At 39.2% G+C, this 25,350-nt stretch overlaps 1 protein-coding gene across 8 annotated transcripts in view; it reads right to left on the bottom strand.

Moving 5' to 3' along the window:
- ZC3H14 (zinc finger CCCH-type containing 14) overlaps window positions 1–18,531 on the bottom strand; it is a 38,027-nt gene extending 19,496 nt beyond the window's left edge. For all 8 annotated transcript variants that reach the window (XM_014845861.3, XM_014845863.3, XM_014845866.3 and 5 more), the window contains exons 1-9: window positions 18,333–18,531; window positions 17,680–17,722; window positions 13,017–13,131; window positions 10,540–10,580; window positions 9,894–10,089; window positions 9,105–9,534; window positions 8,399–8,559; window positions 7,908–8,008; window positions 6,173–6,328 (exon numbers count right to left, since the gene is read on the bottom strand). In XM_014845861.3, the coding sequence (XP_014701347.3) occupies window positions 6,173–6,328; window positions 7,908–8,008; window positions 8,399–8,559; window positions 9,105–9,534; window positions 9,894–10,089; window positions 10,540–10,580; window positions 13,017–13,131; window positions 17,680–17,722; window positions 18,333–18,368 (1,279 nt within the window). In that variant the 5' untranslated portion in view covers window positions 18,369–18,531. The remainder of the gene's footprint in view (window positions 1–6,172; window positions 6,329–7,907; window positions 8,009–8,398; window positions 8,560–9,104; window positions 9,535–9,893; window positions 10,090–10,539; window positions 10,581–13,016; window positions 13,132–17,679; window positions 17,723–18,332) is intronic.
- Window positions 18,532–25,350: the final 6,819 nt, after the last annotated feature.

The raw sequence follows: 25,350 nt of genomic DNA, 5'->3' as shown, positions 1-25,350 counted from the left end.
CCGTCTTCTTAAACTAGGAACCACGTGTCTGCAGATGTTGTTGAAAAGAGTCCGCGAATAACAGGACAAAAAAAGCAAACAAAAACTAACTCCGAAGGAAACCATCAATTAGGGGACAAAAGAGAATCTTTCAAAAAAAAAAGAATCCTCTAATTATGTTTTTCAAATTTGAAATGATATCATGTCCACAAAACAAGATGCTAACTAAAACAGAACAAGAAAGAACTTGTGGAAATTTAAAAATACGCTTGCTTAAAAAGAAAATAGAAGACGACTAAGGAGAAAGTCAAGAAAATATTCCAGAGCAGGACAACAAGATTAAGTCAAAAATGAGGAGAGCAGAGATAAGAGATAGAAAATGAAAGCAGGAAGTTTACCATCCAACTAACAGAATTTCCAAAAGAGGAGACCTATGACAACAGAGAACAATTTTTTCAAAAAACAATGTAAGAGAATTTCCCAAACTGAAAGCATGGATTTTCAAAATTAAAAGGGTGCAAAAGATATCCAGCCCAAAAGCAACTAACTAGCACCTAGACTTATCACAGTAAATTTCAGACATCAGGAACACAGAGAAAATTTCTAGTGAACACTAAAAATTTCTAGTGAAAAAAGCCCAGGTATTCTATAATGGAATAAGTATCACATAGGTAACCAACTTCTCAGCATAAACAATAAAAGCCTCAAGATAATGAAGCCATGCCTTCAAAGTTTTGAGGAAAATGATTTCAACTTAGAATTCTGTACCTAGCCAAAGTATCAACTGAGTACCAGGATACCTGTAGACTTCTAAGCACTCAGAAAATTTACCTCCCATACTTAGTTTCTTCATGATGAGGTGACAAAATGGAGGACTATACTGAGAAGACAAAGTGGGATCCAGGAAATGCAGAGCAAAGTCAGGGGAGGAGCAGTCCTGTGAGGACAGCCTTGAAGCAGACCTAGAGAGTAACCAGTGAGAAAGCAAAAGAGGGCAGAGGCTCTAGGAGGAAGGTACCTAAGAACAAATGAGAACCCAAAGATTTAATACTATAAAATGATAGACTTTTAGGCTATAACACAGTTAGGCAATGCAAGAAGAGGAAAAAAAAAGAAATAAGAACACAAGAAAAACAAAAAACTATATGAGAGCAGAAAAAATAAACTCTAGGGAACTCCTAAACAAAGAACTGTAGAAAACGTAAATTTGGCCCTATAATATTCATATAGTCTTAATAATGTAAACGCTGCTTATTGGTTCTCAACTTTCAGAGTCAACCTCCAAAGCATGGTAGTTTTAACTAGGAAAACAGAACAAAAGGTAAATTTGCTCATCTTTGACAATATAAAAAGTAGAGATGACAAAGTGTAGAAGGTGAGAGTGAGAAAAGATATACAAGAATTAAAGGACATAAACATCTTTTATCTTTTGGAAGTCAAAATACATTGAAATTGAAGAGTTAAAATACATTGAAATATAGTTAATCAGACAAGAAACAGATATTTAGTGTACTACTTAAAATTACAAAATTAACTAATAAATGAACTAAAAATAGTGATTTTACTATATAGGCTTGGAGGCAGGGAAACGTGAGAGATTCTGACATTTTGTAGCAAAAATCAAAAGATACCATCTACACTTGGTGAATTAAACAGTGGTATAAGCACATTATTACAGACATGGAGAAAATTAAAGAAAGTCATAAATGGAAGCATTTAAAAGTGGTGGCCTCTGGGGAAAAAAAGGGTGGAGAAGAATGAGCAGGGAATGTTACTTTTTATTTTAAATTTTTCTATATACTATTGGGTTATTTTCTAATCTATCACCAGATATTACAATTTTATTTTTCCAAATTTTCTAAGGTGAGCATATATTTCATAATGTAAAATATTTTAAGTATATATATTTTTATGCAACATATACCAAATAGGAAAAATAAAAGGAAATCCACGCCTAGATACATCGTAGTGAAACTGCAGAACATCAAAGACAAAGAGAAGATCTTGAAAGCAGCCAGAGAAAGGACAGATCACCTACAAAGGAACGACAGATAATTAGAATGATAGAAGTCGACTCAACAACAATGGAAGCCAGAAGACAATGGAATAATACAATGCAAATAACTGTTGTTAACCTAGACCTGGGTATCCAGCAAAACTACTGCACAATAACAAGGAGAAATAAAAAGGCTTACAGGTAAACAGACTTTTGGGAAATTACCACCAACATACCTATTCTAAAGAAACTTCCAACGAACATACTTCAAAACTACTTCAAAATATTAGAAAATGATGATCCCCAAATAACATTCAAGAGATGTGAGAATAAAAAATAATAAACATGTTGGTAAATCTGAATAAACAGTACCATTTTATATGGTAAAATAATAACAGTGGTACCCAAATTATGCATTTTTAAAAGGGCCAAAATGAAACGACGTATGTCAGGAGGGTAAAGACTGGAGCTAAGGTATTCTAAAGTCCATTTTCCCTTTGGGAATGGGGTCACAATATTAACTTTTGGAATATTTAATTAAATCTGCATGGTAAAATTTCAGGGGTAACCACTAAAGAACAGAAATGGAGTGTTTAAATTTAAACTAGCAAAAAAAATGTACAGCAACAATAGCAATAGTAATTAATGAATCTTAAAAAAGGCAAAAGAGGAGAAAGATCAAAAGCAGGCAAATACAAACCAAAAAAGATGACAGAAACTAATCTAATTACATCAATAATTATAATAAATGTGAATGGTTTAAACTTTCCAATAAAAGGCAAACTCAGATTGGATTAAAACACAATCTAGCTTTTTATTTAAAAGATATACATGCCTAAAGCATAACAAAAGAAAAGTGAAAACGAAGGCATGGAAAACAGATATATGGGCCAAATACTAACTAAATGGCTATATCACTATCAGACAAAACTGACTTTAAGATAAAAACATCATTTGGTAGAGAGGGTTATAGATAAAGATAAAAGGTTCAATTCCATCAGGAAAATCTAACAATTTTAACTATATATGCACCCTAGTTTAAGAGCCTCAAAATAAACGAAGCAAAAACTGATAGAGGTATAGAGAAATTAAAATAAATTTGTCATCCTGATGGGCGATCTCAAGACCTTCTCTCAATTATTGATAAGTCAAGCCAACCAAAAATTAGCAAGGTCAAGATTTGAACAACATAAATTTAGAGCTTTATCTACTAAATGCAGAATTCTCAATCCAACAATTAGAGTTCACTTTCTTCCAAAATGCACATGAAAGATGTACAAAATTAAGTCTTAATTTTCAAAGAATATTATACAGATCACATTATCAGACTACAATGCAATTAAGTCAAACATATATAACAAAAAAGATTGTAAGACAAAAAAATAAATAAAACTTCCATATACTTAAAAACATTTCCAAGGAACTCACGGATCAAAGATGAAGATCGTAATGGGAATTAAAGATAGAGTAATAATGAAAACATTATGTATCAAAATTTGTGATATGCAGCAAAAACAACACATCAAGGGAAATTTACAGCTTAAGAAGACAGGCTAAGATAAATTAATAAGAAAAAATACAGACCAATATAGTAAAAATAAGAGCAGAAATCAATGAAAGAAAAAAAAGACACCAAAAGAGAATCAATAAAGCCAGATTACTGTTGCTGTGCTAAGTCTCTGAAAAGACTGGCAAAATAAATTTCTCGTGACAGATTAATCCAAGACAAAAAGAGAAAAAGCACAAACATTGTGAGGTGAGTAAGACAGTAAAAATAGAGGCAAAAGAGATGAAAGAACACTATCAACAACTCAGGCCAATACATGTACACATTTAGATTTTTAAAAACTTGTCAGAGAAAACTATGAAACACTGAGTAAGCACATTAATGAATAGCTGTTTGCAGAGTGTCACCTTGCACTTGTGAACCAATGAAACCAGTAAAAGTCCTCATCAAAAGAGGTACTTAATGCCATTTAAATTTTTTAACCTTTTATTTTAAAACAATGATAAAAAAACCACACAAAACAATAGCTTACTGAATTTTGATAGGGCAAAACACCTTTATAATCACCATCCAGGTCAAGAAAACAGAATTGTGTCATCCACCCCAGAAATCTCTCCATGTGCTCCATCCTAATCAGTCCTCTTCAAAAGTAATCACTAGTATGAATATGCCTTTTATAGTAATACCTAGAGTTTCTTTGTGGTTTTATCACACAAGTGTGCTTCCCTAGACACTACAGCTTAACCTGGACCCTTTTATTTTAATTTCTCTTTTAAGTCTTTTAATCTAGAATTCTCTTGCTGTCTGAACTATATAGTGTCCCAGAGATGGTACTTTGTCTACTGCAAGCTCACAGTGCAGCAACCAACATATTCCTCTGACCTCTGCACTTCCTGCAAGCTGAACGCTAGACTGAAGGCTTGATCACGCAGGTTCAAATCCTCTGGCAAGACTAAGGTAGTGCTTTATTCTTTCATCAGGAAGCACAAAACGGCTGGTTTTCACTTAAAAACAAATGGTTTAGTAGCCACTAATGACCAGGGCTTAGATTCATTAATTGACTGTGAGTTGCAAGAAAATAAAATAAAATAACTATAATTCTATCATTTTGTGTTCACTTATCAGCTACAAAAATTTTAAGAATTTCCCTCATCTACTATATCAAGTGTTGACACATGTTTTGTATTTTAGGTTGTCTGGGCTATTTGGTCTATTTCAACTATTCAACTCTGTGGTTGTAGTATAAAAGCAGCCTCAGACAATACACAAGTGAATGGGCATGGCATGGTTCCGATAAATCTTTATTTACAAAAATAAGTGCTAACTCCTCCTATTACACTTGGTTACCCAGTGGTACCATTCTTAGAGGAAAGACAGCTAAAAGCTCAATTATTTTATCTGGTTTTCAAGATGATGAGTTAGTATCTATTATCCTCCAGGTGACCAACTAAGGGTTTACATTTTAAAAATATCATTACGAAATCATAGATTTAAACCCGTTTAATGGCCTTAAATCCACTGCAATTCTTATACCCTTACTGAAGCTCAAATCCCACTTTCCAGTTGCTCTTCACAAACTGGCCCACCTACACTTTCTAGTTAGTACCTTCTGGCTGTTTTGGGGTTTTCCTGTTCCTGGGCCCATCATTTCTTGGAATTGCACATAATGCTGACATGGCAAATTGCACATTACAGTCAAAGATTTTTTTTTTAAAAAAAAGAGAAGAGACAAATAAAGGATGGAATCATAATGTGTCATGAAATAAGCAAACGTGAGATGAACCTGAAACAATTTAAAGGACACAGCTGAGGAGGAATGAAAAAATGTATTCCAGTGTTAGAAAAGTATGTTAGAAATAACATGATAAGCATACAGTTTTGGTGGGGTTTTTCAATTAAGGTCTTAGTAGAAGAAAAAAAGAAGAAACTAGAATCTTTCCTGATGGGAACAGAATAATCAGGTGGGAGAACAGTGGAGAAAGGCTGGGCAGGCCCAGGGGCCAGATAATGATGCTGCCTAAAGGCCAGGCTGATGGCATCAGTTCTGAAGGCAAAGGCAGGGGGAACACTATAAATGCTCTCACAGAGGAGTCACATGAGCAAAGTCACACTTTAGACAGAAGAGTGTCTGCGTAGGAGTTGGGGGTGGGGGGCTGAGAGAAAGGAAGCAGAAAAATCAGCTGGAAGCTAACTGTAGTATGTTAGGCACAGGGGATAAAGTAGGGCCACGGGGACATTAAGGCAGATCTGGCAAGTGACAGAGACAGGATGGGGAGAGAAGGGAGACTTAAAGATATGATTTCAAGTTCAAGAGAATAGGGGTAAGATTAACAAAAAGAAAAGGAAAAACGTAGATATCTGTGTACCTTTAGGTAGGAGCTTTCTAAAGACCAGCAAAATACTAATAATTATTAAGGCTGGGTGACTGAGTTTACAGGAATTCATCGCACTGTTCTTGCCACTTTTGAGAACACTAAAAATTTCCGTAATAAAAAGATTTTTAAAGTTCTGCGAAATCTAAGTATAAACTTTCCTCACGTTACCTTCTCATTCTATTTTTGGACCTAAAGAGCACTTTTCTCATAGTATAACTAACATTTCATAAACACCTAACATTTCATAAACACCCATTACAAAATATTTAATGCCTCATGAAAAAAGTGAGAATGAAATATGATTTAAATTATTACCTTGACTTTTTTCTATGTTATCTCCCTTTATTTCCTCTTCTTTAATGGGGGGGCTTATTCTGGGAGTTCTGCTTTGCCCCTGAACCATTTCTGCTAGCAATTCTTCTTGAGAAGTTCGAGTTCTGGGAGCAACTGGAAGTGTCTGTTTCTGTGAGACTTTTACATAAAATGCAAAAAAAAAAACCGGAAAAGCAAATGCAGTAATATACCAAAACTCAACAGTGAATATGTTCTATTAAACATAAATGCCTGCGTGGGGTTAGAACACGAGGAGTTTGAAACAGTTCATAGATATCACCTCACTCTTTCTTACAATATTCCCAAGAGATAGGTACCTGACTTAGATACTCCTATGTATGTAAACAGCGGCTATACATTTTAAACCACATGCCATAAAAACACTGCAGCACATATGCATCCATTTTTAACCAAATGCAGTTTAGGTTCTGCTTCATGATCCTGTAACAATTTCAAACTGTAATTTAGATAACCTAGGTAACTTTAGTTTCAATGCCACTGCTCAAAAAACTTGCAAAATCTCCAACTATTATAAGAACAGAAAATTTAAAGGTCACAGTGAGTAAAATTCTCTAAAAGTCTCAGCATTCTCAACACTAAATATTGCTGACAAGACGAAAAGAGGGAAGGTAAACAGATGAATCATTAGGTCAAGTGTTGGCATTTGCCTGATAATCTTTATCGTGTATGCCAAAACCTGTTTAATTTTATGTTCAAGGTTAAATTAGGGATGAAGAGAGGCAAGGGGACAGATGACTATCAGGATTAAAAGTTGATAGCTTACAGTTTACTTCACTTTAGGAAGGGGTCACTAAATGAGAATGGAAAAGCAGAACAATGCTAAAAGAATGGTCATCAAATCCATCAAAAGTAAAAACAGAAATTTTTAGAGTGGGTTATTAGCTTATTAACAGAAACTTTTACACACTGGCTATAGCGTGTGTGGCACAGTGTACAGAATTTAATGGCGATATGGCACCACCATTTGGTTTGCATTTCAGCATGAGCCTTCTGTAAGATCAAATTATAGCTGACTCATCATCTCCTTTTTTTAAAAATACGTAATACTTCTATATTCTCTCAAAATGATTTAGTACTTCGACTAGGACTGGGGCAGGAACTTCACAAGTAAGTCAATTCTCCACCTTATATTCTATTTATGGGTTCTACTGAAAGGAAAGAAACCAACCTGTTCATATACTAGACAAATTTTGCTAAGTTCAGCCTCTCAGTGTTATCCAATTTTGCTTTTTATACGTCATAAATTCATATCCAATAGTGACTCTAATGCTACAAATATGAAAGTCCCATCTTTATTAAAACTCCCTTTAAAATTTCTATTTATTATATGTTTCACACACATTGGAAAGGAGTAAAAGGCATTACAGTTGCTCAAAGAACTAAATTCCAGGGGCTGGCCCCATGGCTGAGTGGTTAAGTTCACGCGCCCTGCTTCAGTGGCCTGGGTTTCGCTGGTTCAGATCCTGGGTGTGGACATGGCACTACTCATCAGGCCATGCTGAGGCGGCATCTAAATTCCACTGAAAGTTTCTCCAACTGGTCAAATCTCCTTTTAAAACCATTCTTCTCCAAACCTCATGTTAGTCTTGACATCTAGCAGACGCCTTCATTTTGCCACAACCTGGGGAGCATCATTTCTAGCTTACACAAGAGTTACAGAAATCTTACTTAAAGTAACATAATACATTTAAGTTACCTGTAGAATAGTTAGTTGTTTTTGTAACAGATTCTTGAGCTTCAGAAATAGCCTTCAAAATTAGATTCTTGTTAGCTTGTTTAGAAGGTGGAAGTGAAGGTCTAAAGAAGTTAAGAAAGGTATTTTGATTAAATTTTAGATTTCAGTTCTTTACATGCTAGCCATCTATTATCGTTTTTACTGCAGCCTTCCCTTAGGTTTGGAATACACCAGCTTCAGTGTTTAGGAAATGCCCACTAGATTGGAACCTTATAACTTTTTAAAATAATGAATCTGGATCAACTCCCCCACTCTCGTATTACACATTTTAATATTCTCTACAATATTCTCCAATTTTAAGCAATTTTTCTTTCATCAATATAAGTGTTTCTCAAAAACCAATGGAAAAGCCTTATATGTTACTACATTTTTATTTTCATGACATCCTCTTCAAGACACCCAGAAGACTCCATTAGGCAATTAAAGATTAATTTACAGACATGTAAAGGTACCTCCTTTCAGGCTTTGCTGGCACTGACACACTGCTGGAGATGCTTCCTGTACGGGACCCACAATCATCATCTTCCTCCTCCTCTTCTCCATCATGATTGAATTTTTTTACTTTAACAACTGAACTTACCACAGGCAACTTTCTCTTCCGAAAGTTTTCTTCCTGAAATCAGATAAATGTATGCTTACCTAGTCTCAGAAAGCAACAAAGTTCTACCATGGAATATTTTCTTCTTCTTAAGAAAAAGCCAATCATATTAAGAATTATGGGCTATTTCCTGGTTTCTTTTAAAAATATAAATATTATCCCCAATAGCCAAGCTTTAGCTAAAATAAAAACTAGTGCTTTAATATTTATTTTAAACAGCAGCATACAGCACTGTTAAGGAAACTAATAAAATGGAGTTACTTGGTTGTTTACTAGTAATAGCCATGAAAAATCTAAAGTTGACCTAAAATCCCCTCAAAATTATAAGGTAAACTTAAAGCTATCTCAAATGTGGGCATCCCAGGAAAGTACATAAGATGTAAAACATCTATACTAGCCAGTTGCAAAGAGGAAAATCTGACTGGTGATAATATGTTGAGTAGTAAAAAATCAGTTTAAAATAAACTTACAAAACACATTTACTTATTTCACATACCATTTAGTATTAAGAACTGCCAACTTTCAGCCTAACAAGCCAGAATTTCTAAGTATATACAAACCTCAATACTCATTTTTTCGGCGTTGTTTCTGAAGAAGGGACTATAAGTCTCTTCTAAGCTGTTCAGCACTTCTGGTTCACACAAACGTCCTGTTTCATACACCCGGCTGTTCTGCATATCGAGTTGCTTGACAGCATGAATACTGTTTTGCTGCTGTTGAAACTGTAACCTGTTTAAATGAGCACCACTATCTGCATTTCGACTTGCAGGTGGTCGATAAATTTCAATAGAAGGGCGAGAAGAACCATATGTAAGTGTCACTGTAGGTTTTTTCTGAGATAAGGGATTCTCCTGCACAAAGTTGAGATCTTCATCAATGAGATCATCTGGTTCTGGCTTAATATCAATCACATCTTCAGAGGGTGCTGGCTCCCTCAGAGGTTTCACTGTTGACATTAGTCGGGTTGCAGCTCCATCATCATAAGTCTGTCTATTTTTTAAAAAACACACGTACACACAAAGTATTACAACCAAGTTAGAGCAGTATCTTTAAAACTTCGAAGAATATTTATTTAAATTTTAATGAGTAAGTTTGGATACTCCCTTTACGTATTCCATTAAAAACTACTTTGAAATTGCATTCTTTTTTTAAATTTTGACTTATTACGTTTGAGTTAAAAAATAAAATAATGAAAGGATAAGATCAAAAGTTATTTAAAAAAAATTGCTCATGACCACCTCCCTGCCTCCAGCAGTTTCTGAAAACAGTAATTTAAAGATATAAAAACTAAAGTAAATGTCACACACACATACCCACCTGTCTACAGCAGGTCTACCCAGGACTCTTACCTAACACTAGTGGTTTTCTGCTCCTGAGAACCTGCAGAAACTCTAGAATCTCTTTTTTCAGGTCTAGTGCTAGAAACTGCAAGGGGTGGCACTGCAGCTTCGTGCCTTCTCTCATCTCCCCGACTGAAACTGCTCTTGTTTGAAGGCACGTTATTATCAAAGATGTTGGTATCAGAAGACTTTAGACTGGAAGGATCTGGAAAGGAGAATACATGGTTCTTGTAAGCTATTTTTATTACTTTGAACCTTCTCTGTCCTCATCACCAACTTAAAACCAATACATTTTGTTCCACAACGTTTTTAATGGCCGGATATTATTCCATACATAGCAATATAATCATTTATTCACTTTACTATTATTGAACTTTTAAGTAATTTTCAATCATAAATCATGGCTAAATCATGGCACCCACCTATAATTATTTCCTTAGGATAAAATGTATAGTTCCCCTTCCCTTAAAATTATCTTTCAGTTATATTAAATTTATTGCTCTTAAATTCATAAAAATATGTGCTTCCTAAAAAAGTTCCAGTGAACTGTTTTCAAATTTATAGGTTTTTTCCCCAAAGAAGTATATATCACTTTAGAAATAATACAACCACATGCTATAACAAATTCCAAAAAACCCACTTTTATGAATCTTACCAGTTGTAACAGAGCGAAGTTTATCTAATACACCATGAAGCCTAAAAGAAAAAAAAAATTAAAGCTTCCTTCAGGCAAGAAACATTTTATTTCAAGTGTCACTCTAAACTTGATGACATCATAGAATCAATCTTCAGATACATGGTAAAAAACGGTATTTAGTGCATAAACAGTATTAGAATAAACTTAAAGCTTCACATTTTAAAAAAGGCTTTACATGAATACTGCAGAAGCCAATTAAAAATACGATTTTTTCATCACTATTTTCAACATTTAGCCTCTGCAACAATAAGGGCAGGGATATCATCTGATCACAGAGTCTTGATCTACAAAGAATGTCATTTTGTTTCATAAGGACTAAAGACTCAATGTAGCTTATGGTAAAAGAAAATAAAATATCACAAACGTAATACAGCTCATTATTACAATCGTTTAAGCACAGTTTAAATCTACTTTATTTTTATGGTTTTGGAACTTAACTCTGGGAAATAAAAGAAACTTAAAAATAATCTCAAAATATACTGTGTCACTTCACTATGTTATTTACAAAACTAATGTGGTAAACAAGCACGGGCCACAACCTTGCTTATAATATAACCTATTTTAGTAGTTACGTACAAGGCAAATTTGCCTTACAATCCTTCCAAGAAGCCAGGCCTCCTGAAAACACCAGAAATATCTCATTATAATATTTCAACCAGAACCCAGTCACATGCCACTGTACCCTAGGACACAATTATTACAGAGCTCCACAGAATCAGAATAGTCTGTTTGAGGCTGGTGTCAATGAACACTTGGGAAAGCAAAGTGGCAAAACAGAGACACCATCACTTTCAGCACATGTGAAAGAACTGAATTTATGGCAAGAAGAGAAAGTTGAATTAATGTGATTTTAAATTCAAATTGAGTCAGTAGTCTGTTTATGTAAGAAATCTGTGTGAAGTATTCCATCAAGTTATCTGAGAAAGGATCTACTAGATCAATCTTCCATGTTATATTAGGGACTCAAACCCAAAGCGATCCAAAGATTGAACCAAAAGTTAGATCATAAAAAACGTCTATGAAACAAAACAAATACCTGGACTGATGAAGACTTGAAAAAAAAAAGTTCTCATGATAACAGTAATTTCCCCAGTCTAAAGTACCATGTTCTATCTCTCTTTTTTGTAAATTCTGGGGACAAACTGTAACAAGTGGTTAGGTCATCCACACTGCAGGAGTGCAGGCACCAAAACATTTGAGGATTGACCACTGCACTCAATGTTCTTCAAAATTGTGTAATATAAACCTGGCAGATGCTATGTGGAATTTCAAGAACGCCTCACAAGAGTTATAAAGCAAACAACTGCCTGCTGGGGCAGAAACACCTTCAAGACAGACTTTGGTTTAAAGGCAAGAAGTTAACCAGCTTCAGATCCCTCCTTAGTGCCCCCTATTCTCGCAGTCTCTTGTCATTCAAATTAAGCAGGCCCCCCTGCTCATTCAACTTCTGCTCCATCATCAACTTGTGCTATAACTGGTGGTTCCCAGTATGAGGGCCCTTATATGAATATTTCCTGCTCTATTCTCAGCCACATCACTATCCCCCAGTTCTCATTCTACTTCAAACCTGGTACCAGAACTTGGCCTGCTTTCTTAAATTGAATCTTATGCTTTTAGTCAGTATTCTCAACTAAAAGCATATGCAGTTTGAAAAAGGACATTGAAAATTACAACAGTAATTCATATTTGAACACAGAGTTGCCTCTTTTAAAATTCCAAACTTCAAAAAGTTGCCAGTTTTATTTATTTATTTTTTTTGCTGAGGAAGATTCACCCTGAACTAACATGTACTGCCAATCTTCCTCTTTTGTGTACGTGAGCCACCACCAGAGCATGGCCACTGACAGCCAAGTGGTGTAGGTCTATGCCTAAGAACCGAAACTGGGCCACTGGAGAGGAACATGCCAAACTTAACCAGTAGGCCACTGAGGCTGGCCCCAAAAGTTGCAAATTTGTAAAAAACTGACTTGAAATTTTGTCAAAAAACCCTGCCCCCTAAGAGTTAACTCATTAGAAAAACTAATTTAGGAAGTCTTTGAGTCCAAAAAACATCTGTAACTGGTTTTGGTGGGGGAGAAGGAATGATAAGATGCAGAAGTTTACAAAATAAACACAATAACTACAATTAACATAGATTAAGGACTTGCTATGGGCCAGTCACAGCTATAAGCACATTACGCGTATTAGCTCATTTAATCCTCACAAACAATCATACAAAGGTGATTTACTGTTCCCATTTTACAGATGGAGACACCATTCCAAGAGGCAGATCCAGGATTCAATCTCAGCAGTCTGGCTCCAGAAGCTGTGCTCTCATCACAATCTGCCTCTCCATACTGAATCTGACTCTCCTATCAAGAACCTCTTTTCAGACAGAAGATGTACTCTGACTTGTGGCAAACTTTGGTCTGAGGGGTAAATATTCAGAAACATACCATACGGTGAATCGAATTGTGTTGTTCCCGAGAAACAGGGACAGGTCCTCTGTCATTTGGTCCTGACTTTTCTTGTTGGCCACCATCACCATAATGTAATCAGGAAGCTCTTCATCTATTTAAAAGGAAAAGTATATAAAAACTTTTTTACGTTTTCCTCAGCATTTTCTCCTACTTAAAGTTGACGTGCTTGAAAATATAGATGTAGCTCGGCTCTATTGGAATTATGGTGGACAAGGAAGCATAGCTTTTTTTCTCTGCATTCCATAGGTATTTCAATTACTAGAGGAATAGGAACTAGGAATGACTAACGAATACTTAGAAAACTAGATATTGTGAATTACAGTATCAAACTTGAGAATCCAATCATTTCCTTGAATTTTTAATAATGCTCATTAATTTCAGAAAAACTTCCAGAAAGCACACGGACACTCCTCAAGAATGATAATTGAGTTTTGTGTTTATTTGTTTCAAAATGATACTCATTTCTCAAGAGAACACCTTTATCCTTGGCAAAGACAGATTTCAATTAATTAGGGTAACAAACTTGCAGCAACATCAAATAAACTAAAACCATCCAAAAATTCTACATCATTTAAAAAATTCAATCTTAAGATCAGTGAAATAATTTCAACTCAACTCATTGTTTTATCCTCATACCCTCCTACACAGTGATTATGAGGGTGAAGCCTAGGACCAAAATCAAAAACCACTGCAATAAGAAGATAAGGAAGCAAAAGCCATTTATTAGGAACTCTAATCCCCACCAAAAGAATTCCTTTAGATTCCTTAATACCTTAAATACCTATAATATTTCTATGTGGGCTGAAAGGTTCATTTCAGAATTACTATTAGACGTTTGTTTCATGGAGAAATAAAAATTCAGTTCAAGAAAAGCATAAATATACTGAAAAGCCCAATCTACAAATGGAAAGAGAGATCAGAATATTTGATGGAGACGTAATATGATGTGAGGAGATACAAGTAGCCAGTCATTTACTATTTTCTTTGCAGAGTATCAAAAGGCTCCCACTGCTTTCTGACAATTTTAGTAAATAAGCCTGGTAGTTTATTTATGAAAAGTATACCTACTATGGGCTGCCACTGGTAACCCACAAAAGGTCAACCAATAGAAAAGCTGTAGTGCTTTGGCAGTCTTGACAGTTTTTCTCCTTCATAATGCCAGTAATAAAAACAGACTATGCTTTCCAGCACTGTATATTAATTTGCATTTTCTAAAATTTTACATAAATGAGATCAGTGTTTGCCTAGGTACAGGGTGGGGGCAGGGAAAGAGGGAGGGATACAAAAGAGCCCCAGGAAAATTTTGGCAGTGATGGATATGTTCAAGCTTGATTATGGTATATACAGGTCAACATCAAATTGTACACTTTAAATATGTGCAGTTTACTGTATACCAATTTAATCTGAACAAAGCTGTTAGAAATTCATATTGTTTTCTCAGTAGACACAAAACAGGAAATAGGTGTCTAATAAAAAATTAATGTGTTCATGATACATTCCTACAGAATTATGATAGATTTCTCAACTTCATATACTGAAAAAAGTAAAAATTTTGAAGGTTTCTGTAAGCTCATACTTCTGAAATGTTACTGAAAGACTGCTCTCAATTATAACTGCCATTTCACTAAAGTGCTCCATTTCAAACAAACATACAAACGAGACCTCATCACTCTTAATAAAAAGGACTTTCTCACCCAATGCCCTGAAAACAGATACTCAAACATTTATTAAAGAATTGTTTCTATAGCCTTAAAGGTTTCCAGGACTCTTGCTAGCACAAAGAGATTAGAAAGTCACCTTTTTCAGAAGGGCAATGATGTATATACATAAAAAAAGTAGGTAGCTAATTGTAAACATAAATTAATAATGTATACTTGTATTTCAAATCAAGTCTAACGGTGACCCCTGTTTACCCACTTAATCAACATTTATGAAAAAAATCAGGCTCTCTGCTCGGCCACTGGGACACAACAAATATGAAGTCTCTGCTCTCAAGAAACTTCCAATCAAGAAGCAAAGACAAGTTGAGAAGCTGTGTTAGCATGTTAACCACTGGGAGAGATTTCAGGGAAGTTCTAGAGGAGCATACAAGAGTGACTCTTATCTGTTGATTCAAGTTTCTATTATAAAGTTAACAGAAACATCAAGAACCCAGAAGACTTGAGTTCTTTGGTCTTAAACCTGCTATTGACAAGCTCTTAAATTTAGCCCTCCCAAGAACTCCATTTCTTTATTTGTAAAAGGAGGAATATTACCTGCCACCCCCACACCAACACTGTGTTCAGAAACAAATAGAACTATATGAAAATATCTTGCAAACTGTAAAATATATATTTTTAGTACAATTATATTTCATATTGGACTATGCTAAGTTTGTAACCAGGTTTTTAATAGGCTCAAAATCCTTGGTTTCAGATCTTTGCTAAATGCTAGGAAACATCAGTAAGATTGAATTTAGACCCAATGGACATGTGTTTGTGCTTTCATGCTCTAGAATTAAGAAAGTTCTCACTGTAGCTTTTCTGTGGATTTCTTTTTTGACCCCAACAAGTTCCTGGGACGTAGCTAGCATCCATTAAGTGTTGGATGAATAAATCAAGCCTGGTTCAGCTTCATCTATAACCTCTGAGCCTCAATTTTATTTTCTGTTAAAGTCTTACAACAATCCTGACAACAAATAATCTACAAAGTGTGCCCAGCACGTGGTAAATTAGCAATTTTCAAACATTTGGTCTCGGGCCCCCTTTGCACTCTTAAAAATTATTGATGACCCCAAAAAACTTTTATTTTTGAGAGTATATCTATTGATATTTACAATACTAGAAATTAAAACTGAGAATTTTAAAGTGTTTATCCACTTAAAATACACCTATCACAAGTTAAATTTTTATAAAGCTCCTTAACATCTGGTTTAAAAGAAGACAGCTGGATTCTAATTTCTGCTTCTGCATTTAATCTGTTGTGACACGTTGCTCTAATTGAAGAATGTGAAGAAAATCTGCTCTCACACAGACATGCACTTGGAAAAGAAAGGAGTATTTTAATAGCCTCTTCAGTTAATGTGGATATTCTTCCATGATACTACACCAAAACTCTACAAGTGGTAGTTTTTTAAAGGTCAGCAGGAATATGGAGACTAAAACTATATCAATGACCTTTGTACTCTGTTACATGAAAACCCATTGATCTATTCTGCACTTTTAAGGGATCTTTTAACCTTGTATAATTCTGTAACATCATGCATTGGTCATTTGAAAAAATACTGGTTCACTGAGCTGTACAAACCATTCACATGTTGATACATTTCATTATACAATATAAAGAATCAATTGCTAATATCTCCATTGATTTCATAGGAAATTTAAATACTGGGAAGCTGCCAAGTTCATGGAGGGAGACACAAACTTTCCAAAATTCTGATTTTCATTTGAAAGCTCAACTTTTGTCACTGGCAACAAAGTCTACCAGTTCTTTTACTTAGCTCTTTTTCAAGCAAATGTCTGCCGAATACTCAAGTGTACATAACTAGCCTGTCAGTCCTTCTTAGAAGTTACAATTGATGGCTCATGAAAAAGGTGGCTACTAGTCAGTACTCAACTCAATCATACAAATCCTTTCCCTCAAGACAACCTATCATGCTTCAGTATACCGCAGAAATACTTTATGAGTACTTCCTATCTCCTCATGCCATATATCAAAAAGATGTAGTCAAGCGCCAGGGTTTTAAAAAATATGTTTATGCTTCATCAATTACATTCCTAAGTGAAACTGGCGTTTCTTTTAACTGCAAGTGGAAGGGTGGTGAAGACTATGATGATTCCTCGTAGAGCTTGATTCAGGCTAAGGTACCCAAGACTACCTTTGTACAATCCAAATGTCAGCACAGTGAATACGGCAAGTACCTGTCAGTTTTAATATGTAAACAGTTTTGACTTCAGAGACCCTTGGGGTCTCTCACCCCTCGAGAACTACTATCTCAAGTAGTAGCTATTATTTTTGTAGAAGGCACCACCAGCTTTGGAGCCAAACAGACCCAGGGTCTCAATCCATAAAACCCTGCTCAAGTAAGCACTCTTAGCCTCAGTTTCCTTGCTCATACAATTGGGGATTTTACCGCTTGCGTTCCAGCATTCTCCTGGGGATTATCATGACCTAATGCATACACAACAGTTAAGCACAGTGCCTGGCCAAGAATAAACACTCAAATTATAAATTATAGAAGAATAAAGAGGAAATGGACACATTACTGTCAGGAGGTAAGAGAGATCTGAAAATAAAACTCACTGAACCAGGACAGAGGCAAGCCAGAAAGCACCAAGCATTAATATCCAAAATAATAACTCTGAAAAATGAAGAGGAAAGTAAAGACAAATCGGACAAACATTAAGGAAAATATGACAGAGCCTCAACAAAGGAAGCTAAACAATTTCAAAGCATTCTATTAGAAGGGGGTTTGATTAAAAAAAAAATGGTTGCATACAGAGCTTTCAATGAAAAACAACCACCAGCGAGTATCAGATTTGAAAGTAGAAGGGGGCCTCTCAAGAGTCAAAAGTACGACAGAAAAAATGCATTCACTAGAATTCAATTAGCTGCAAACTCTAAATTCTACTAGGCTAACAGCAACAAAAGAACTTACCCACATAAGCTCCTAATTCTTGCAATTTCCCCTTAATGGCACTCTGAGGGGGGTGGGAAAAAAAGACAAACGTTGCGAGTGAGAAACGCGGCCCTTGGAAAACAAACCAACTCTGCAGCACAGAGGCAACTTTGCGGGCGCGCGCACCGCCTGCCCCTGGGCTCCCCGGGGAGCGGCGGGCAGGCGCCCCGACCCCCTCCCCGCCCAGCGGCCCCGCCCCCCGGTCCCCTTCCCTCGTCGCCGCGGCCCCCTCCCACCTCGCCATCTCCCGGTTCCCTCCCCCGTCCCTGCAGTCCCTCGCCGTCCCCGCGGTCCCCTCCCCATGCCCGCGGCGCCCCCTCCAGCAGCGTCCCGACAGCGGTTCACTGCTCGGCGGCGCGCGGCTCCCGCTGGGCCCCCCACGCCTCCTTCCGTTTCCCGGCGGCTCCTTCTCCGGCCGCGGCCCCGCTCTCTGAGGCCGCGTCTGCGCCCAGGTCCGAGGCGGCCTGGCCGAGGCGGCGACACTCGCCGGCCCCACGGCCCGTCAGGAGCGCCCGGCGGCGACCAGGCCGCGGCGTACAGGCCGGGCCCACGGTCCCCGTTACTCCTGACAACCGCACGCCCGCCTGCCCGCCGAGGCCCGACTTCCCGCCCCCGCCCGACCCGGGCCTCACCCGGATCTTGCGGCTGATCTCGGTGCCGATCTCCATGGCTCCGCGGCGGCCGGCGGGCTCAGCACTGCGCGGCGCAACGCTTCCCCGCAGCCCCACCGCCGCCACCTTCACCGCCACAGGCTCCGCCGCTCCCGGCCGCGCGCTCTGCGTGACCCGCCCCCACCGGCCCGGCACTCCGGAGCGAGCCGAATCCAGCGCGCCTGCGCCGGTGCCTGCGCCTGCGCACACCTGGGCCCGCGAAGCTTGCGCTCTGGCGACCTCTGCTGCCGGCTGGGAGAGCAAAGGCGTCCGGACGCCTTCGCCGTCTTTGGGCTTCTCCCGGCCCCTGGGGAGCAATTCGCCTTTCCTTTTCCTCGCCCGCACTTATTCATTTTACTCTCCTTTGGAAAATAAAGATCAACTAAATGTGCAGCGGATAGATCCCTTGCTTTGGTGTGAGATCCGAATTCGAATCCAGCCTTCACTTACCGTTAGTGTGATACTGGTTTAGATGTTTAAAGTCTCGAGTCCTCGGTTTTCCTGTATGTTAAATAGAGACCGCCTCCTAGTGGTTGCATTATAATTACACTTTGAGGGAAAATGGAATATCCAGCGCAACAGAACCAATCCATCCTAGTTCTCTTTGACTCCTGAACTACCTGGTTCTCCTGGGTCTGTTTCTACTTTCCTTCTCTCAGGCCCATCGGTGGTCTTTTCTCAAGATCTAATTCTCATCGTCCTGCTCCTCTGTCTCTGAACCATCTTCTTTGGAGAACTCTTTTACGACTTCAACTCTCACCTCTATGCTGATAATAACCGAATTTTCCATTAGCCCTGAGTTCTCATCTAAACCCCACTCCCAAATTCCACTTGTATTTTCTCCAAATTCAGCACATCAAAACTGAAGTCTTCATCTTTCCCTTCCCCCATTTAGATTAGTTTCTACTCCTGACGTCCCTATTTCTATCAAGAGCAGCTTAGTTCTCCCTGTCAGTGTTCACAAAACCTTAGAATCAGAGTAAGCATAGAGAGAAGTTTCGGTTCTCCCCTATATCCACTAATTCCTGAAGTGGACTTTATTATTTATTGATTGCCGCATAACTAATGACCACACACTTAGCTCCTTAAAACACACACGGTTATCATCTTGTGCTTTTCATGGGTCAGCAATCTGAGCACGGTTTATCTGGGGCCTCTGCTCAGGGTCTCACAAGGCTGCCGCTGAGGTGTCAGGCAGGCTGTGTTCTCATCTGGGGTCTTGACTGAGGAAGAAGCCACTTTTAATCTCGTTTAGGTTGTTAGCAGAATTAATTTCTTGGCTGCTTTATGAGTGAGAGCCCCAGCTTTTTCCTGGCTGTTGTCTGGAGGCTACCCTCCAGTTGTAGAGGTTGCACACAGCTCCTTGCCATGGGCTACTCCAACACGGCTGCTCACTTCAGGGAGCCCTCAAAGAGAGTCTCTCAGCTCAGGGAAGGCCCAGGCTTCTTTCACTTAAGTAAGTCAGGGCCACTAGGGCCTGGCCCCCAAATCAACTGATTTAGGGCCTTAATTACATCTGGAAAATCCCTCATCTTAGCCATATTTGTTAGCTACAAGCAAGTCAGAGGTGCTGCCCTCACTTAAGGAGAAGGGATTATACAGGGTATAAACAGAAGGGGCAAGAATCATGGGGCCACCTAGGGTCTGTCTGCCATCTGGCCCTCATCTCATATAATCCTTTGTTTTTTTCTTCTGAATTCCTCTAGCATCTGTGTGAGAGCTACTTGTATATACTCTGTATATACACAATATACTCTGTGTAACGTTCATTTTAGTTGTATGCCTGTGTGTGTGTTTGTCTTCTCTAACAAAATTATAAACTCCTTATAGGTCTGTATTTCTCCACAGTTTCTTTCAGGATGCTAGACACATATTAAGCACTTATTAAATATCTGTAGGATAAAATAAACTAATGACCTAAATTACAAAAGCATTCATCATGGATAAATCCAACGATCATGCACTCATTCAACATTGATGAGAGGCAGTGGAGCTGAGTGACGGAGAACAAGGACACTGGAGCCAGACTGTCTGGGTTTGAATCCCAGCTCTGCTACTGCCTCTGAGACCTTAGGCAAGTGGCTTATGCTCTCTGGGCCTCAGTTTCCACATGTGTGACACAAGTAGGATACCAGCTTCTCCTTTACAGGGTTATTTTGAGGATGAAATAAGTTAACGTTGGAGAAGCATTTCAAACTGTGTTTGGCTTACAGCAGCACTATGCTTCTTGATTAAAAATTAAATGCCTACCCTGAGCCAGATACTGTGCTGGGAGCCAGAGCACAAAGATAAGCAAGACTGAGTCCCTGCATTCATCACACTCACAATCCAAAAGACGGGACATTATTTCTGTTTCTCTACCCACCATTTCAGAACTAAGAATGAAAACACATAGTTTACTATTACAGGGTACAAAATTAGTCCATATTCAGATAATATTGAAAGACTATTTTATAAAGAATAAAAAATGTTTTCATTAAATGTATTCAGTATAGGGAAACATATTAAAATGTATTCAAGAAGGAGTTAACTTTCAGGACAATCCTTTTAAAACTGTGGAAAAAGAGACTTGCAGGCTGCTTAAGAACTTGCATATTTAGATCTCAGGAGTTACGGTGTCCCGATCACAGAGGGGGCAACTCCACTAAACCATGGTGGTCACCGGTCTGACAGTGTTCTGGTGCTTCCCTGTAAGACACAGCTTCACAAACCACATTGCTTCCAGAGGAAGATGATCAAGATGATGCCCCAAGACTAGGGGCATTCAGCTTGGAAACTACTAAACTAGATCATGAGAATTCCTCTCCAGCATGGAAGGGTTCTCCAGTTCAGGAGGATTGGCATGTTTTGTGCTAGGGGATTGAATGAGGACTAGATTTCAGTAAATCATAGTGCTGGCTAAGGGGGCTCTGGGCTGTCTTTCAAAGAGAGATGACTAAAAAGAGCATTGGTTTTGAAGTCAGAGAAGCCTGAGTACTAACCCTAACTCCATGGAGCCCTGAGTCCTCTAACACTGGCCTCCTAGCATCTCCAGCTTCCTCTCAGGGCAGCGTTCCGGATGTCTCATATCCTTTCCAAGTGGTGGTAGGGGGGAGGGTTTGGGGGTGGTTTCCTTCAACCTGGAATGCTTTCCTCTTCTTTTCTGTGAATGCTTAGTGAACTTTTATTTGTCCTTCCAGACTCAGCCAGAAGCTGATCACAGTGACAAACCAGGCATCACCACTCCACTTAGCATATACACCCATTGGTACATTCGCCCACTAGAATTATATATTCACCTGTTTCTCACATGGGCCGTCTTTGAAGACAGGCCCATGCATCTTATTTATGTTTCTCTTTGTAGCATCTGGCTTGCAATAAATGTGGGATGAATGGACAAGTTTTTTCAACAACGAATATCATCACATGGCATCTCTGCCCTTGGATCAAAAGTCCTCAGTTTTGGGAATTACAGTCCTAGCAGTTACTTTTGCTACTGAGGCTGACACACTTTTCTCCATTGTCTTGTCCATTTGAACAACTATATTGCCAACACCATCATTTCTCTGATGTCCAAGGGAATCTATCCCCTAAATTCTCACTCTTTGGTAGCTGAAAAGCTGCTGCAGCTGAGGTGCTGTTGAGCGTAGTAGGCAGAGCACACAGCGAGGATTCACAGAACAAAGGAGATTTCACCTGTCTAGCTCTGGCTCCCACCACCCCCTCCCGCCAGGCATCATCATCTCTCTGGGGTGGGGCGTTCATCCAATTTAGATTCTTGCAGAAGACGGTAATTTAGGTAGTGAGGTATAGTGGATGCTCAGCAAGCTATCAAAGCAGGCTAATTTCTTAACCCCTAAGAAAATATTAGTCAATGCACCACCAAAGCCATAATTTCCTTCCCTTTTATTGAACATCGTTTTAGTGTAGAACTTTCTTTTTTAAATTTTAATTTATTTACTTTAGTAAGAATTACCTTCAAAAGAAAAAGTATATGTAACATACCACTTTCTAGGTAACAAGAGGAGGTAAAGACAAAAATATGTAATTGCTTATTTATCTATAGAATATCTCAAGACAGATACATAGGATTATAGTAACACTGGTTACTCCCAGCAGGAGAGCTGGGTGTCTAGCAGGCAGGGTGGAAAGGAGATTTTTTTCCTTCCCAAAGCCCTGCTACATAATAGTATATTCTAGTGTAAGTCCTTCTAGTTCTTCTACTTGAGCTGCTGTGACAGCACGGGCAACTAACAGACAGGGGGGTAGGGGAGGTGGGGGAGTGGGGGGAGGGTGCTTCTGGGACTGGGAAATTAACAGGGTCTTGCAAGTAGAGAGCCCCGAACTTTAACTGCTAGGCCATCAAGGCTGGCTCAAGACTTTTCACTTCTATCTTTTGGGGTTCGACCATAGAAATTCCTTCACTTCCTTCCATACAAACATAAGCCTATAATAATTTCATGTCTAACACTTTTTTCTTTTGAGGAAGATTAGCCCTGAGCTAACATCAGCCGCCAATCCTCCTGTTTTTGCTGAGGAAGACTGGCCCTGAGCTAACATCTGTGCCCATCTTCCTCTACTTTATAAGTGGGATGCCTATCACAGCATGGCTTGCCAGCTGGTGCCATGTCCACACCGGGATTCGCACTGGTGAACCCAGGCAGCAGGGGCGGAACGTGGGAACTTAACCGCTGCGCCACCAGGCCAGCCCCTATGTCTAACACTTTGAAGGGATTGTTCAAGCAGCTTGTTATGGGGATGTTACTGTCAAATTAACATGGTTGAGGGAAAGCGGAGCTTAAGAACTTGGTCAGCAAATGACACTTGTGGTCTGTGAAGGAGGAAGTTCAACTCAGTCGTCTAACATCGCTTGGGTTTTATGATCATTTTCTATTTTTAAAATTCTTTTATTTTCTTCCCAATTCAATTAACAAGTTTTTATTTAGTGCCTACTCTCTGCCCAGCAGTGTCCTAGGAATTCTAGGAGATATAAAAGAAGCCTTCATGAAACCGTTTTTAAAGTTCTTGCCAAGTGTGGAGATCCCTGTGGAATGGGGTGGCTAAAAATTTGTCTTGGAAGCAGAGAGGATGGAATGGAGGGTTGGAGAGAAACGGAAGGCTTAGACAAATGGCAGGGGGACAGGAGGTGTTCCGGGCCAGGAGAAACAGCTTGATGGGGGCATCCGGGGTGAAGGGAGAAATAAGGATGGTCAGAGAGGCTGAGGCCAGTTTAGAAAGGCTCTAAAGGTCAAGGCAAAAAAGCTTAGCCTTGGGGTCCATTGGGAGTGATAAGCCCAAGGGAGAGGTAAACCTGGTATTAGTATGGAAAGAAGAAAGAACTGAGAAACTAGATGCAAGGAGACCACCCTTGTTGGAATAATCCGGATGTACACTGATGAGGGTTTGGATTAGAATGGGGGTGGGTCACGGAACAGAGAGGAAAAAAAGAATTTGTGAGATATTTCAAAGGAGGAAATATCAGGTCTTGATGACAGGCTGGAGATGAGGAAGGGAAAAGTGTCACACATACTTTCAATTTTTCTAGGTTGTGAGACTAGAAAAGTGACTCATTTTCATGTCTCTTTTCTTTCCTCACACAAATTGACCCCCTCATAGTGTCCAGTTGAAATATCCATTACAACCAGAACTGATTTATTTTCTTCCATTAGTAACACAGGTAATCTTCTTTGCCTTTAGCTCCCTGACCCAAAGTGAGTCTCGCCCGCCTTTGTTCTCCCACGGCACTCACGCCTCTGTGATGGCACTCCCCACTGAGGCCTGGTTTGTACTGTGTGTGTGGTGTGTAGGTGTATTTATCACCCACCACACCAGAAGTGCTTTGTTTGCAGGGACCACGACTTATGCATAGTAAGTACTCCAGAAGTGTTAATTGTTGAAGAAAATGAGATTTGTGAAATATAACATGAAAAAGCTTACACAGAAACAACAGAATTTTTAAAAAATCACAAATTAAAATTTACATAATAAAACTTCTCTGCTCCAATCACTCAAATCACATGCCAAGTAAAGATCAAACACCCTATCGTGATGGTGTTAGGGTCACACAGTTTTATTCCTTGGCTGAAACGCTGCAGTACAGTAATACTAATAACGCAGTGTAATAATACCGTGTAATGATAAACATTGCTAACAGGGCCAAGAATTAAATGAAACACTTCACATCTATGTTACACAAGTTACTGGATAGTGATTATTATTATTCTCATTTTATAGGAGAGGAAGCAGGCACAGAGAGGTTAAGAAATTTGCACAGTCACCCAGCTAGTAAGCGTTGGCACTGACATTTGAACCCAGACAACTGGACTCTGCAGTCCCCGTCCCTAATAGCTCTACTTTGTGTTGCATATGCATACAGCTCTTTTGGAGACCAACAGGTCACTTGAGGCATATCAACCTTTTTTGGGGTGAGGGGACTTTCCCATCCACTACCAATCAGTGTTTTTCATGGGGTATATCCTTAGATGTAAACATGAGAGAAAGAAAGAGAACGCTTGTATTGTTTTCAGAAATGTACAAGAGTCAACGAATAACTCCAGCAATAATAGCATTTTACAGACCACCTAATAACAACACAGGACTAAAACCCTTTACCTGTAATCGAAATCATATCCCCCTCCCCTCATTTTTATTAAAAGCCTTGCTTTATTTGGAAACTCTTAAAATAAGTGGTCATATGATTAAAAAAAGCAGCGGCGCGCCCCCTCCCCGCCGGCCGGGCGCAGCTGTCCGCGCCTCCCCCGCGCCCGGCCGCCCGCATTCCAACTCTCTGAGGTCACGGGCCGCCGCCGCCTCCCCGGATCCGCCCGGCCGGCCCGGCCGCCCCGCTGCTCCGGCCGCGCGTCCCGTGCCCTGCGTGCGTCTTCCTGCCGCCCCGGGCCCCAACTGGTTTCTTTGTGCGGCGCTCCTCACCGGCCGCTGCCACCTCCAGGCCTCCCCCGCCGCGGCGGCCGCCGGCCTCTGCCCATCTGGGGAATGGTCTGCGGGCCGGGTTTCGGGAGAC

This window comes from Equus asinus, chromosome 7 (assembly GCF_041296235.1).
Source record: "Equus asinus isolate D_3611 breed Donkey chromosome 7, EquAss-T2T_v2, whole genome shotgun sequence".
Classification (NCBI taxonomy): Eukaryota; Metazoa; Chordata; class Mammalia; order Perissodactyla; family Equidae; genus Equus; species Equus asinus.
Note: the sequence above shows the minus strand (reverse complement) of the source record. Positions and strands in the feature narration are given on the sequence as shown.